General features: G+C 32.4%; 3 protein-coding genes across 3 annotated transcripts; 2 read left to right on the top strand and 1 right to left on the bottom strand.

Annotated features, from left to right (window-relative positions):
• The first annotated feature begins 516 nt into the window (after positions 1-516).
• Positions 517-2,765, top strand: LOC113400909 (organic cation transporter protein-like). The gene is made up of 3 exons (XM_026640593.2): positions 517-888; positions 1,413-1,820; positions 1,981-2,765. The coding sequence occupies exons 1-3, from the start codon at positions 572-574 to the stop codon at positions 2,720-2,722; spliced, it is 1,467 nt and encodes a 488-aa protein (XP_026496378.2). The 5' UTR covers positions 517-571; the 3' UTR covers positions 2,723-2,765.
• A 729-nt stretch (positions 2,766-3,494) lies between these two features.
• On the top strand, positions 3,495-9,536 carry LOC113400906 (lysocardiolipin acyltransferase 1-like). The gene is made up of 7 exons (XM_026640588.2): positions 3,495-3,640; positions 3,830-3,936; positions 4,028-4,319; positions 5,745-5,941; positions 7,171-7,349; positions 8,409-8,512; positions 9,136-9,536. The coding sequence occupies exons 1-7, from the start codon at positions 3,589-3,591 to the stop codon at positions 9,381-9,383; spliced, it is 1,179 nt and encodes a 392-aa protein (XP_026496373.2). The 5' UTR covers positions 3,495-3,588; the 3' UTR covers positions 9,384-9,536.
• Positions 9,537-11,805: 2,269 nt separating this feature from the next.
• Positions 11,806-14,068, bottom strand: LOC113400905 (organic cation transporter protein-like). Its single transcript, XM_026640587.2, has 4 exons — positions 13,928-14,068; positions 13,470-13,823; positions 12,627-13,034; positions 11,806-12,530 (listed from the first exon to the last, which is right to left on the bottom strand). The coding sequence occupies exons 2-4, from the start codon at positions 13,814-13,816 to the stop codon at positions 11,834-11,836; spliced, it is 1,452 nt and encodes a 483-aa protein (XP_026496372.1). The 5' UTR covers positions 13,817-13,823; positions 13,928-14,068; the 3' UTR covers positions 11,806-11,833.
• Between the last annotated feature and the right edge of the window lie 232 nt (positions 14,069-14,300).

Raw genomic sequence — 14,300 nt, 5'->3', positions numbered from 1 at the left:
CCGTAAAAATATATGCATTACACTTAGAACAGCTTTCGTAGACATATGACAGACGTGACACTAGTGCCTATTTTTTTGTGACGTATAGCTAGGCAGATAGGGAAATGGGCCACCTGATGGTAAGTGGTCACCACTGCCCATAGATATGGTACTGTAAGAAATATTAATCAATCTTCATCAATGCGCCACCAACCTCGCGAACTAAGCTGTTATGTCCCTAGTACCTGTAGATACAGAGCTGTCGCTCTTCAAATCGAAAAATTAAAATCGGTGTTTGGGATAGAATATAATATGAGTCATTTTACGTAAATGAATACGGGACAGCACTTACATCCGACTGTCTATCATCTTAAGTCGGTTAAATATTTATTTATTTTTGGGACTTATAAGTCTAAATTATTCCTTAATTTTAATTGATATAACATAATTATTTATTAGATCAAGAAATATTTTTAAAGTGATAATGTTTATGTTTTAATCTGAGATTGTAATGTTGAAGATGCTTGACCATCTGGATTTTCTTGTAATATCTGTAATTATTATTAAATTTATTATATTTCATGATTTAAATATGGTGCAAATAAATGCTCTTATCGGAAACTTCGGAAAGTATCACATATGGCTTTGCATTATGATTTTTTTAAGTAAATTTTTTGTTGCTTTCCATCAAATGGCTATATTATTTTTGGCTCCCCCAGTGCAATACATTTGCCCACACAATGAAACATGTTGTGACGCGCCTGTTTATGATAAGACCGAATTTACCCGGACGATTGTAACAGAATGGAATTTAATATGTCATAAATCGTGGCAAAAGGATTTTACTCAAACTGTATTTCAATTTGGAGTGCTAATTGGGAGCCTTGTTTTTGGTCTTGCATCAGATAGGTTTGTAAAAGCCCAAAGTCAAGTTATATTTTTCATCAATGGATCAATGGTCAAGTCCCAACAGTCCTTTGATCCTATAGATTTTGGAAATTGGCCGTGTAACATTCCTATGTGTCCCATAAAGCCTTGGTTCTCGGTCTGATTTTCCTTCAGATGTGTCAATTTTCACTGATTATTATTGCTCGAATGATAGAGCCGAGATGGCCCAATGGTTAGAACGCGTGCATCTTAACCGATGATTTCGGGTTCAAACCCAGGCAGGCACCACTGAATTTACATGTGCTTAATTTGTTTATAATTCATCTCGTGCTCGGCGGTGAAGGAAAACATCGTGAGGAAACCTGCATGTGTCTAATTACAACGAAATTCTGCCACATGTGTATTCCACCAACCCGCATTGGAGCAGCGTGGTGGAATATGCTCCATACCTTCTTCTCAACGGGAGAGGAGGCCTTAGTCCAGCAGTGGGAAATTTACAGGCTGATTATTATTATGTATGTTATGATACAATAATATATTTGCAGATTCGGTAGAAGACTAGCTTTGCTCGTTGCTATTATTCTTGAAATGTTCACTGGATTAATAACTGCTATTATGCCTGAATATTGGAGCTTCACCGTGTTACGAATGTTTTTGGGCACTGCTGTTGGCGGAGTGATGGTAGTTTCATTTGTTCTACTGATGGAATTCATTGGCTGCGTACACAGAGAGACCCTATCTATTATTTTTCACATTCCATTTATTATTGGACATATTGTATTAGCTGTTTTTGGATATTATATAAGAGATTATGTACATTTTCAAATAAGCATATCTGCTCTTAGTTTAGCTCAGCTGTTTTACACATGCGTGTTGCCTGAATCGCCTAGATGGCTTTTGTCAAGGAATAAAACTTTCAAAGCCATTAAAATTATGGAACACATAGCTAAAATGTTAGTACTAAGCAATTGTTACTTATTAATACATTATTGTTAGCAATAGTTATCTTTACTCACAAATTATCTTACTAAATTATTTTTTAAATATTTTGTGCCTGTATATATAAAAGTCTACTTAAAATGTAGTCACACTAATTAAAAAAGTGTTTTGCAGAAACAATCTTCCAATACATGAAATTCGGCGAGAAATCGAGACATTTCAACTGGATTCTGTAATGATTAGACGAAAACAAACAGTTATTGATTTATTACGCAATTCTTATTTAAGAAGAAATTTATTGATCATGTCATTTTCGTGGTTTGTATCAGGGTATTGCTATTACGGAGTCGCACAATTTATTAGTCGTTTGACAGGAAATATCTTTCTAAATGTAGTGACAAACGGTGGCGGGTGCTTGTGTGGGTGTATTTTAGCGATTCCACTTATAAAATTCATGGGTAGGAAGATACTAATTATCAGTTTCAATATTGCAAGTAGTATTTGTCTCATAACCATTGTCTTAATTCCAGAAGATATTGGAACTTTAATAGTTTCATGTGTCGGTGATTTATTTAGTTTCATGGCATTCATTGTTCTTTACTTGTATTGTTCGGAAATGTTTCCGACGGTTGTGCGAAATGCTGCCATAGGTATTTCGTCGATGATGGCGCGATTTGGTTCCATGATAGCACCTTTTGTTGCTAACTTTCGAATTTATGGGAAGTGGTGTGCCCCTGTGGCATTTGGAGTACCGCCAATGATCGCTGCTGTTTTGTGTATATTTCTGCCGGAGACAAAGGGTACTGAACTCTTAATGTCTATAGAAGAAAGCGGTACCATAGATCGTAACACTTACACGCCTTCCCGGGGTCGGAGCACGGTTTCAGAAGAACATAATAAGGAAAGCAATTATTAAAAGATACTCTTTTTATATTTATTTTCTATGCAAAATAGTATTATCAGTAAGTATTTTCTGGAATAAATTAGAACATATTATGTAAAGTACTTGATTAAATATATTCAGATCTAAATTAGCTTAAATATTTTATTTAACAATTTCTGCGCTATTAGCATTCAAGCCACCTGTCCTGTGACAACCAAATAAGCTGACTCCAAAAAAGCCATTGAATAGATTCGTCATAGTCAATGTACAGAAAATAATGAGACTTTTCCGAAAATAGAGCGATTTTACACAAACAGTCATTTCATTTTAGAATGTAGTTCGAATAACAAAAACAAATTACAAAATATTACGCTGTAGTACTATTTTATTCAACAATAGTCTAAATGTCAATATGTGATATGCGTCATTGACTAGAATCATTATAAAATTTATAGAATACACGTATCACTGTGAGTCGGTTGTCAACATTATACGAGTGAATTATTACAGAATCGTAGTGATGTATATATTTAAAAAATGCCCAACTATTTTTGTACTATGACTATGATTATAGAGAATGAGTCCGTTTTCTGTGCGTAAGACACATTATGGGTTTCATTGGAGACATAAAGACGGAGGGTTGAATATTTCATAATGTTTTTTGTGCAATTGATATTAAAAATATCAATATAAGGATAGTAAATATTAAAAAGATTGATTATATTATTTTTAGGTACATTTATTTTATTTACAAAAATAGTATTACAAAATCATAAAATGGTTATTATCGCGAGAGTGACTTACGTAAAGCCTATGTAGTGAAACTAAGTTCATAAGGGTTCTAATCTAGAACATATTGCTAGGGCTTCTTCAACCCTCGTCAGTATTAGCCCGCCATCATGGCGACAGGCGTGCTGGTTTGTGCTGCTTGGTATTATACAATCTTAGCAGGTTAATAAAGTTCTTTAAACATTGATTTTTACTCTAATAAATAATTCGGTGTTACATCAAACAGTGGAATGAAAACTTATGTAAAATATCAAATAATACCTATTAAAAAAAAGCGTATTTTCAAAACGTATAATGCTTTATTATATTGAATACTCACAAGCGCTTGTTTTGATATAATATATATTCCAGGGTTCTACGTACTTTATTGTCCAGTGTTGTATTTAATGTTTATAAAACACATACTATACAGAAAAGTAGTGGATGGACTTTTCTCGCTATGGGAGCTGTATCCTGTGGTAAAGTATTGTCAATTGTAGCATAAACTGTAATATAATGTTTTAATGTAAAAGATCAGGTAACTGCAATCACAGAGAAGTACTTCTTCAGGCATTATTTCAATGGTGCTGCAACACGGAACTGCATCATTACGGTGATCATGTGAATCCAGATGAAACGGCTATAATTGTAATGAACCATCGTACAAGAGTTGATTGGAATTATGTATGGATAGCTTTGTATCACGCAACTCAAAAACGTGAAAGAAACACCGACTACACGTGTAAAGATAAAAATATTAAGAAACCAGAACTTAAAAGGGATTTATTTAATGTCATCACAAGAGGAAAATCAAAAATTAAATTCGTTTTGAAAGACGAAATTAAAACGGTTCCGGGAATGGGTGAGTCTGATATAAGAATCTTTGTCAATCAATAGAAACCGTATTTGCGTAATTGTGCCCTCGTTTTTGTTAACGTATTGTTTAATTTTATTAGAGAATTATATATATATATAGGTAGTAAATAAATTGTGCCCTGCGGATTCACTGGCGTTAAATTTCAATGCATAACCGTTTCATAAAGTTTTTCTTTGTGGTATAATAGTTACTGGTTCGTTTCTTAAGATCGTGTAAATGTAAAAGATATTACCGTCTTAAATAAACGGACTATCTAACTGGTTCATAATTACTGTGAGTAATTATTTTAGTCATACATCTTATAATATAAATATGATTGGATTTCCAGGAACATATCAAAGATCAGGAAAAAGTAATAATTTTTTTCTATCGAGTTCGATTATCTCGATAGAAAAATATAATATAAATATGTATAAGAATTGTGTCGAAAAAACTGTCCATTTCTAAATTATTTCTAAATTTTCATTCATTCCTTTGCCTCGGAAAGAATTCAATTGTCCTGTGCCTGAATTATTTTTGGTCGTATCGGATTTTACGTCCCATCACTAAAGACTGCACTTGTATATGCCCTGTGCAGTTGGCTTTTCTCACTTGAGAATGGCCAACGTTACCAAAATTGGTCAGGAGGACATCATCATATCAATATAATTGAACACGTTTATAATTATTTATATGTATATATTATATAGTATAAGAATGTCAGTAACTTAATTTAGATAATTAATTAAATTAGAAAATGACGACGACCTCCGTGGCCGAGTAGTGTGTACACCGGTGTACACCGGGTACGCCACTCCGAGGTCCCGGGTTCGATTCCCGGCCGAGTCGATGTAGAAAAAGTTCATTAGTTTTCTATGTTGTCTTGGGTCTTTGTGTGTACCGTCGTTACTTCTGATTTTCCATAATACAAGTGCTTTAGCTACTTACATTGGTATCAGAGTAATGTATGTGATGTTGTCCAATATTTATTTATAAATATAAAGGCAGTTTTCACTGCTTTAATTTTAAAACATGTTTAAAAATATATATATTATGTTACAACGAAGTTGCTTTCGCTATATATTCAATAAATGGCAAGAAATAAAATTGTTATAAAAAATACCGTGTGAATTAAAGCAATAACAAAAAAAAAAGTTAAAATAATATTACAAACCGTATATAGCAGACCGGATATATTTCCTTACGTGACGATTTAACGTTCCAAAAAGGTTTAATTTGTATCAAATACTAAATAAAAATACTCTGATATCAATATTTATCAAACGACATAACGTAGGAACGATATTAGTTATTAAAAACTGTTGAATAAGACCCATCCTAAGGAGATTGCTAAGAGTATATATTCCCTCACGCTGTTCCAATACCGTTGGTGGTGAACATACTCGTGTGCTAAATGTGATTACGTTATAGGTTGGATAATGCAGCTAAATTATTTTCTATACGTGAAGAGGAACTGGCAACAGGATGAAGTAAGCATGACACAGTTTGTGGACTATTATAAAAGACTTCGATACCATCAGCAGGTCGTGTTATTTCCGGAAGGAACCGATTTGAGCGAAGACAATAGACGACGTAGTGAGAAATTTGCTTTATCAAGACAATTACCGGTGAGGCATTTTATTTAATATTAGTAGATTTTATCATACGTTTAATATCCTGCTATAATATTAATGCTAATTCTAAAGTTCATGGTTTTATCTGATTTATAAATATACGTATCGTCATTTAACTAATGAGGTTTTTGCATAAGAATCGTACGAGATAAATGTCATTTTAGTCAAGAATTAATCTATTTGTAAATTTTATTAGTTTGTGTTTTAATACGTATAAACGCCTGTACGAAATAATTTAGTTAAAGTTAAGATAATAAAATTAATTGAAATTAAAATGGTCACCTAAACTTCTTCTTATTAAAAACCAACTTGGCTGAAATTATCTGATTATTATCTTGGATTATTATCAATATAAATACTACCGGAACAACTTTGAGTAATCAATTCTAAGGAGGAATATTAATGAGTACTAGACATATGAAGGTAATTTGTATTGTTTGTATGAATTCGCGACATAAGGGAAACTCGTATCATATTAAGTTATTATCATAGTTTTTATTTAAATTGATCGGGACGAGCATAAATCTCACATGGTATAGCCTGTCTATGAGTGCAATTCGTATAACCTTTTCCAACCACAAGAGGAGTAAGATAAATAAAATCTTTGACATTACAATGACGTGATATCATTGGTCGAAATCTTGAATAAACTATTCTAAAGATCAGAATTGGAAATCACTTTTGTTTTAAAGAATACACAAAAAATATCTGACTTTATTATTTAAAATAACAAATATCAAAGAACAATTACGTTAAATACTTTAAATTAACAAAAACTAGCCAATACCACAGAAATGGTATGTCCGAACTTCCGAAGTACGAAAACTTCGCGTTAGAAAGCAAAAGTAATCAATCTTTTTCGTTATTGTTTTGTTTGAATCGCGAAAAAATTGAATTTTGCATGGCGGCGTATTTGCTATCGGAACTTTGGAAGTATAATTAAATGGATATAAGGAGCTATTCGAAATAGTTGTATTACAAATAAATATTTATTGTTATGTTATTGTTATTAGCAAATCGCATGGACTAAGTAGATGTAAAACTAAATTTTGTGTTCCTGTATTCTTCTTCTTTCTTCGATTGAAAGAGAGTCGGTATAATTTAAACTAAATCGATAATTAAATAGATACATGTTTGCATGCATGCATGTCTCACGGAATCGTTATTTTTGTATCGCAATGCTTATGTATATTTGTTTATGAAACACTGTAAGCATTTTACAGAACTTTGAGTTCGTTCTGCATCCGCGCACGACGGGCTGGGCCGTGCTTTGTTCTCGCTTGCGAACTTCTGGACTTGCGTCTGTGTATGACGTCACTGTTGCCTACGATGCGCCCGCGCAGACTGAAATGGATTTATTGCATGGAAAAATGCCTAAGCACGTACATTTTCACTTTAAACGGTAATAATTTTATCTAATACGTTTCTATTGTTTCCATAACTTCATAAATGGAGTAAATTGTTTAACTGGTTTTATTACCTTGAATGGACAATATGTGACTTAAAGCGTTGTAATTTGAATGTATAATCGTGGTCATCAGATATTGGATGTGCATCTAAATGTCAATAAAATTAATCTTAAGGCATCAAATAAATACTTCCTATCAAATATTATTTACTTCCATTAATGAGAATTTAAAAAACAATTAAAATCGAATATGAAATATATCAAGACCTTCCTCGATGTAATTGAACTGATATTCAAGAAGTACAACGTATCTCCACTTAAGTAGAATATATATAAAACAATGTACAGTCATATTAATCCATATTTACCAACCTGTTAAGATCGTGTCAAATATGCAACGAGGCAGACAACAAAAGCATGCACTAGCAGTCAATAACGTTCGGACTAAAACATATATGTACCATTTAAACAATATTAGATATATATTAACATGATTTCAAAACACTAAGAAACATCTTTAACTAATATATTGTATTTTGACAATTGTAAGCGGTGCTGTCACAGTCAACGTCTGACACACACAGATACAAAACTGTTTTGTGACCGTGTCTGTAACGCTACGATTGATGTAAATTATTATGTTTAGAGTCTGTGAAATTATGTGTGTGTGTGAGCCAGAGTCTGTAGGCAGAAGGGACATAACATCCTAAGGTTGATGGTGAATTGGTGTTATCGGTGATGTAAGGAATGATTTATATTTTTTATAGCGCCAATGTTGATGTGCGGTGTTGGCCTCATACCATCCGGTAACCCTTCCGTCTGGCTATTACATAAAGATAAATTTTCTTTTAGCTAAGTTTAATTAAAATAGTTATTTGTCAAAATTAATAAAATTATTTAATGTTTCGTATTTAGTAAATTGTTTGCAATCTAATATTTTAATCGGGATGTTAGCACAATCTTGCATTTTTATTTTGCATGTCGTATAAAAGGTTCAATTGAATACAATTACAATTTATAAAAATAGTATAATCTTTTAAATGTTATTTCCAGTTACGACATTGATGACTTACCGTACGAAGAGGAAGAACTGAGAACTTGGCTTCAAGATCGTTGGAAGGAGAAGAATGCAAGCCTAGAGAGATTTCACAAAGACGGTAAGAACAAAATCATATCAGTCATCATATCACCACATAGTCATCCCACTACCGGCGATTCCAAGACGGGCTAAAACAAACCATTATACGGAATATACTCGTAAGTCGATCATCGCACCTCTATTTACCACCATAGTAAGGGAAATTGTAATAGCTTGTAAATCTTCTGTTGCTTTGCTAAAGCCACTTTTTCCTTATAGAGAGATGGTTATTCCACCCTAACCAAGTTGCTTCAACGCGGGCTAGTGGATACTAGCATAGTTGGATACTTAATTATTTCTGGTTATGTTTTGATCTTTATATAATACTATTTTTACGATCCACGTTTTCATCTAGATTCTATGCCATCTTGGCTTTGATTAGTAGTTTGTATGTACAATGGCTATTCGCTTTTTAACAGCTTGTACAAAGTTGACGATATGACATTATCTTTCATAGTGACGTAAATTGCATACATTTTATCGATATATTAATAAGTTAAGCAAAAATAAGGTACACACCTTATTTTACGAAAATTATGCAGAAGAAGTATGATGTACAATTTTATAATATTATACTTAAGCTATATCAGTTTTCTATGGTTAAAATTTGCATTCTTAAATTGTTTTTATATTAACTTTCAGGTTCATTCATCGACTTCCCGTTGAATGCTGCACCAAAGAGACAAGAGCCTCGTCCCCTCGGAGTTGCCAAGTTGGCATTTGTGTTCTGGACTGTTATAGATGTCCTGTTTATCTTTTGGCTGTATTACAGCGTATTATTCAAGTTTTGGGTTATATATCACACGCTATTGTTTATACTAGTGACGAAATATTTTGGTGGTTTTCATAATATTCAATATAGAATTCTAGACAAGATAAATATTAGGTAACTAATCTGCTATATAAGGAAAAAGGAGTCTCAGGTGTGACTGCAATTTATTTTATTGACGTTAGATTTTCAGTTATCTTCTACGCATTTTGTTTATGATAAAAGTCGGAATTATATTGATAATGAATATTAAAATTTATTGCGTCCAGATATACTTGGTTTATTTTTTATCTGTTACTGGCTTGTACCCGGGACTTAGTTCGGACTAAGCCTCAGTAAGGGGTATTATATGGTTGACATATCTGTGTATCTTTGAGTCTGTCGTGGCATTGTAGTTCCCAAATAGATTTACAGATTATGTTTTTTTTTATTTGATAGATCGCTTATTTGTGTGCTTTGCTATCGATAAAACCACACACAACCAAACGTTTTAAATTTATATTTTAATCTTGTAATATTTAAAACTTATGATGTATTTGTCTAAGTGCGTAATGTATATTACACGATATTACAAGTAGTGACGTCGGGGATTAAAGCATACATTTATTTGCAATAGCGAACACGCGATAGAGCCACATAAAGCTAGCCGTGTGTACTGGAAACTGGACTCGCTTAAAAGTAAACGAAATGTTTATTGGAATGGGAAGGGGTATAAACATAAAACCATCTGCGTCGTATCTATTTGTATTTACTGTATTTTCAAATGCAAAGGGATAATGTTACACCACTGGAACTCTTTACCACAGAGTTTTCGATCAGTTACTATTTTATTATAAGTACCTATGTATAGATATAGATCAACAAGTTATAGCAGACTATTGCGAGCAATATCTGCAGTAGTATATTGACATCTATGAATAGTAAGGCTATTGATTAAGTTATATATCTAGTACTTTGTCTTAATTTAAACAGGGACTTAGCATAACATATATAGGTTTTATATGTATTTGTTGTTATTAAGTATTCATTCGTTATAAGTAAGTTAAGGAACTTCATGCAGATCTTATATTTAATCAAATCGAAACAAAATAATCATTCATCGTTTCTTAAATTTTCGATTTAAAATAAAATTTCCATCGATCTCATGTGTGCAATGAATTGTATGCAAAGTTAAAGTTGGTTTCATTATTTATGAAATTTTTAGCGAAACAGTTACTTTAAAAATGACTTGGACAAAAGTTGTAGATCATGCAACTGCAGCTGCAGCAAAAATTGTCCTGACACTTTTCCCTCTCGTATTCGGAGATAAAACAATCATAAATTTTACTAGTAAATATAAATTTAAAATTTCATGTAAATTTTCAAATACTTAAGAATTTATGCATGATGAATGTTTATTCTGACTGGACTAGTCATTAGGATTTTTAATATTTACAAAGTATCTTTCTTTGAAATCAAACAAATATTACGTTTATAAAGGTTATGTACTATTTAATGAATATAAAATTATGACGATTCATGTTAATAACACATGGTAGAACGAAGTGGTGGGCGCCGTATATTATAATAATTAAATGATATTAAATAAAAAAAAAAACCTAAAAGAAACCATTAAATATTTTTTTACAAATCTGTATATAAAATTAAGAGACAGAGATAAAGAGACGTGTCTCCTTACGTGACCATGTCCGCCAGTTCACTCTACGGTAAGCCACGTAATTTAATTTACCCTTAAACTCGTAACTCTCTAAGTAAGGAGTGTAGGATCAGTATATTTTTTTATTTTTCAACTAATATAATTTTACAGAATTATAAATGTTTTTTTCTCGCTCTAAAATTGTCAGTAAAGTGATCAGCAGTGGTATTCTGTAAGAAGTCGCTTCGTTTCTAACTCGTTAAATGTTGACCACCGACTTACGGTGATACGCTATTTTTATACTTGTTTGCTATAAATGCATTACCGTCTTTACCATAGGGCACATGGGCCACTTGCCCAGGGCCCCCGACTTGAGACGGCCGCGCAGAACCAAACAATTTATTTCACACGTTTGTGCTCAGGTGGACTGCTATATATATTTCCGAAATTGTCATATTTGTAAGAAATAACTAAAATATTTATCAAAAGGCTAGTGACGATAGTAAATATTAAAAGTAGAAACCTATAGACCTGCTCTTCATGGTAGAAATAAATATAATATAGCCATAGGATTGTACAACCAATCAGATTCCTTCGAATTTACGAAAATTACCGCACCGTTTATTTGAAACTATACTTAAGGCCTGGCTATAAGCAAATTATTTGTATATTATAGTACTTAAATATCTACTACACATTTAAATGATCAAACAAAAGGGCTTCAAATTCATGGGTGCCCAAGGGCCCCAGCATAGCTTGAGACGGCTCTTATAAATATTATAATTATCATGGTCAATGTCATGTGAATTTCGAGTTTATTATTACAGAATAGCTCTAAAAGTATTAAAATCATTTATATAGTTTAGTTCGCATTCAGATTAGAACTAAGACATATAAAAACAAATATATCTTTTGAGTTTAAACACCACCTGCTATTAGCTTATGGTTTTACGTTCCTTTGATTTTTCTGTTTGATCAATTGTATTTAAAAGCACAATGTCTTTAGTTTCCGGTAAGAAATAACATAAAAATCCAGCAAAAAATGCTAAAATAGTAAATATTAAGAGAGATACCCATTCCGTTCCTATATTTACAACAAACGGTGCAATAAATCCACCAAATCTTGCAAAAACTGAAGCAAATCCCATAGCAGAATTTCGTACTACCGTTGGGAAAATTTCTGATGAATATAAATATACCTGAACGAAGGCTGTGTAAGCTCCGATCTGACCTATCATAGCGAATGTTAATACTAAAATTCGCATATCAGCCGGTATAAATATGAAAACTAATAGCGAGACTCCAGCTACGACAAAACTTGTAATAACAGCGTTACTTCGTCTAAGGTACAAAGAAGCGAAAACGACTAAGACCATTCCAGGTATTAGACTTACTGCCGAAACCATTACATTAAGATAAATGTTTCCTTGAAGCCGACCAATATACTGATTGATGCCAAAGAATGTATGTGAACAACACATCCAAACGCAGGCAATGATTAACGTATACGCTCTGATCTTCGGAGTTTTAAACAGATCTGTATAAGTGGCATGTTGCTTATTACTACTCGTTTGCGATTCCATTACGATTGTGTCAACTAAAGCGCTTATGTTATTAGTTGGTCTTTTGTTTCTGAAAAACAAGAGGTAATAAATAAAAAATAATTAATAATACATTGGAATTATACAAATTGACTTAACAAATTTTGATTAACTAATTGTTACGTACTTTGTGGCAATGTAAGTTAATATTTGTACAGCTCTTTCTTTTTGGCCGATCGTTATCAACCATCTGGGTGACTCTGGTATAAAATAATAGTAAAGTATAACAAACACCCAAGGCACTGACGTTGCCAGTTGGAGGTGTCTCCAATCGCGTAAATAATAAGCGATCATGGGAAGCGTAAAGTAGGCTAATATGTAGGATATTTCAATTAATCCCGTCAGATATGGTCTGAATGATTTTCCACTGAGTTCAATTATGATGATATAGCAGCAAAGCATCGTTCCTCCAACAGCTGTTCCGATAAAAAACCGTGCTACGATGAACACCCACAATTCAGATGACGCCGCGGATAAAGCCACAAAGACAATCTCTGATATGAGTGCCAGTAAACACGCAACTTTACGACCGTACCTAGAAAACAATGAAACACTATTTTAATAGGTAGCATTCAATAATTATTTATTTTATATAACAATGATGCTAATGTATGCTAATGATATATTGAATAATAAAAGTCAAGTTTAACTGAAATAAGTGTGAAAATCTCACATACCTAAATTTACAAGTGAATATTGTGATATTCACTTGTAAATTTACGTATGTGATATTAATAGTATAGTATAGTATAGTCATATTCACATTTCGCTTGCTCTTATTGTATTTATTTGGGGCGCAGTATATTTTTAATACACTGCTGACAAGGGATAGCCATGTTTAGCTCCTTCTTTAATTGGAAACCTTTTCTGGTGAATTTGATATTTGTACAATAAGATTTGTTTAGGCACCACGTGCTGGCTTTATCAGTGCTTAACTAACAACTACAAAAGATATAAGTTTTATTCATACCTATCAGATAAATGTCCATAGAATATACTTCCAACGAGAATACCCACTTGCAACATTGATTGCGTCAAACTTGCCAACTGTTGTTTTTCACATATAAGATTCCAAGTACTAGTCACTGAACTCACAATTGTACTTTGGTCATATTGAGGATTTGAACATGGACAATGATTGGTCAAGTTATATGAATTTTCATCCATACACACATATTCAACGCTTGGCATGATGAACACGACATTGGTCAGCTGGTAGTCAGTAGGGAACCTCCCAAGGGTTATTAGAAACAAAATCCATATTTGGTATTTTCCAAAACGACCTATGATCGTTTCTATTGTATCTTCAGCTGACATTTTGAAACTGAAAGAGAAATATCTTGTTAAAAACTATTGTCAATTATTTTCAGTAAAATGCAAGCAAATTTTATTACATTTTGTTATGTTTACACAACATTTGTAACAGACCTGTTCTGTTTAAGAAATAATATGTACTGAAATGTATTCACTATTGTCTCTCAAAACACACTCATATTTTCATGTTCTTTAAAGTGTCACGGACGCATTATGAATAAATAAAATTTTATATTCACAACAAATTAAACAAATCCGATAGTGGAGCTTATCATTTGCTATCTTTTATTACATTAATACAAGATCACAATTAGTTACTTTAGAGTAAATTTTACGATTTATAAAATTATTAAGTCATTACAGAATAAATAAGTATATGATAATTATTATTACGAATCTAGAAATCAATCATTAATAAAATAAATGTAGTAAACGTCTCCCTACTAGAGAACAGGCTCCTTTCACAGAATGTTTCAAGCTCAGTCCA

This window comes from Vanessa tameamea, chromosome 11 (genome assembly GCF_037043105.1).
Source record: "Vanessa tameamea isolate UH-Manoa-2023 chromosome 11, ilVanTame1 primary haplotype, whole genome shotgun sequence".
Classification (NCBI taxonomy): Eukaryota; Metazoa; Arthropoda; class Insecta; order Lepidoptera; family Nymphalidae; genus Vanessa; species Vanessa tameamea.
Note: the sequence above shows the minus strand (reverse complement) of the source record. Positions and strands in the feature narration are given on the sequence as shown.

Excerpts from the sequence above, each read along its gene's own strand:
- LOC113400906 (XM_026640588.2), top strand. The coding sequence starts at position 3,589 with ATGGCGACAGGCGTGCTGGTTTGTGCTGCTTGGTATTATACAATCTTA. Across the intron at positions 7,350-8,408 it reads GTACATTTTCACTTTAAACG|TTACGACATTGATGACTTAC; the intron begins GTAATAATTTTA and ends TGTTATTTCCAG. Across the intron at positions 8,513-9,135 it reads AGAGAGATTTCACAAAGACG|GTTCATTCATCGACTTCCCG; the intron begins GTAAGAACAAAA and ends ATTAACTTTCAG.
- LOC113400909 (XM_026640593.2), top strand. The coding sequence starts at position 572 with ATGGTGCAAATAAATGCTCTTATCGGAAACTTCGGAAAGTATCACATA. Across the intron at positions 889-1,412 it reads TTTGGTCTTGCATCAGATAG|ATTCGGTAGAAGACTAGCTT; the intron begins GTTTGTAAAAGC and ends ATATATTTGCAG. Across the intron at positions 1,821-1,980 it reads ATGGAACACATAGCTAAAAT|AAACAATCTTCCAATACATG; the intron begins GTTAGTACTAAG and ends AGTGTTTTGCAG.
- LOC113400905 (XM_026640587.2), bottom strand. The coding sequence starts at position 13,816 with ATGTCAGCTGAAGATACAATAGAAACGATCATAGGTCGTTTTGGAAAA. Across the intron at positions 13,035-13,469 it reads TATGGACATTTATCTGATAG|GTACGGTCGTAAAGTTGCGT; the intron begins GTATGAATAAAA and ends ATTGTTTTCTAG. Across the intron at positions 12,531-12,626 it reads TTAACTTACATTGCCACAAA|AAACAAAAGACCAACTAATA; the intron begins GTACGTAACAAT and ends CTTGTTTTTCAG.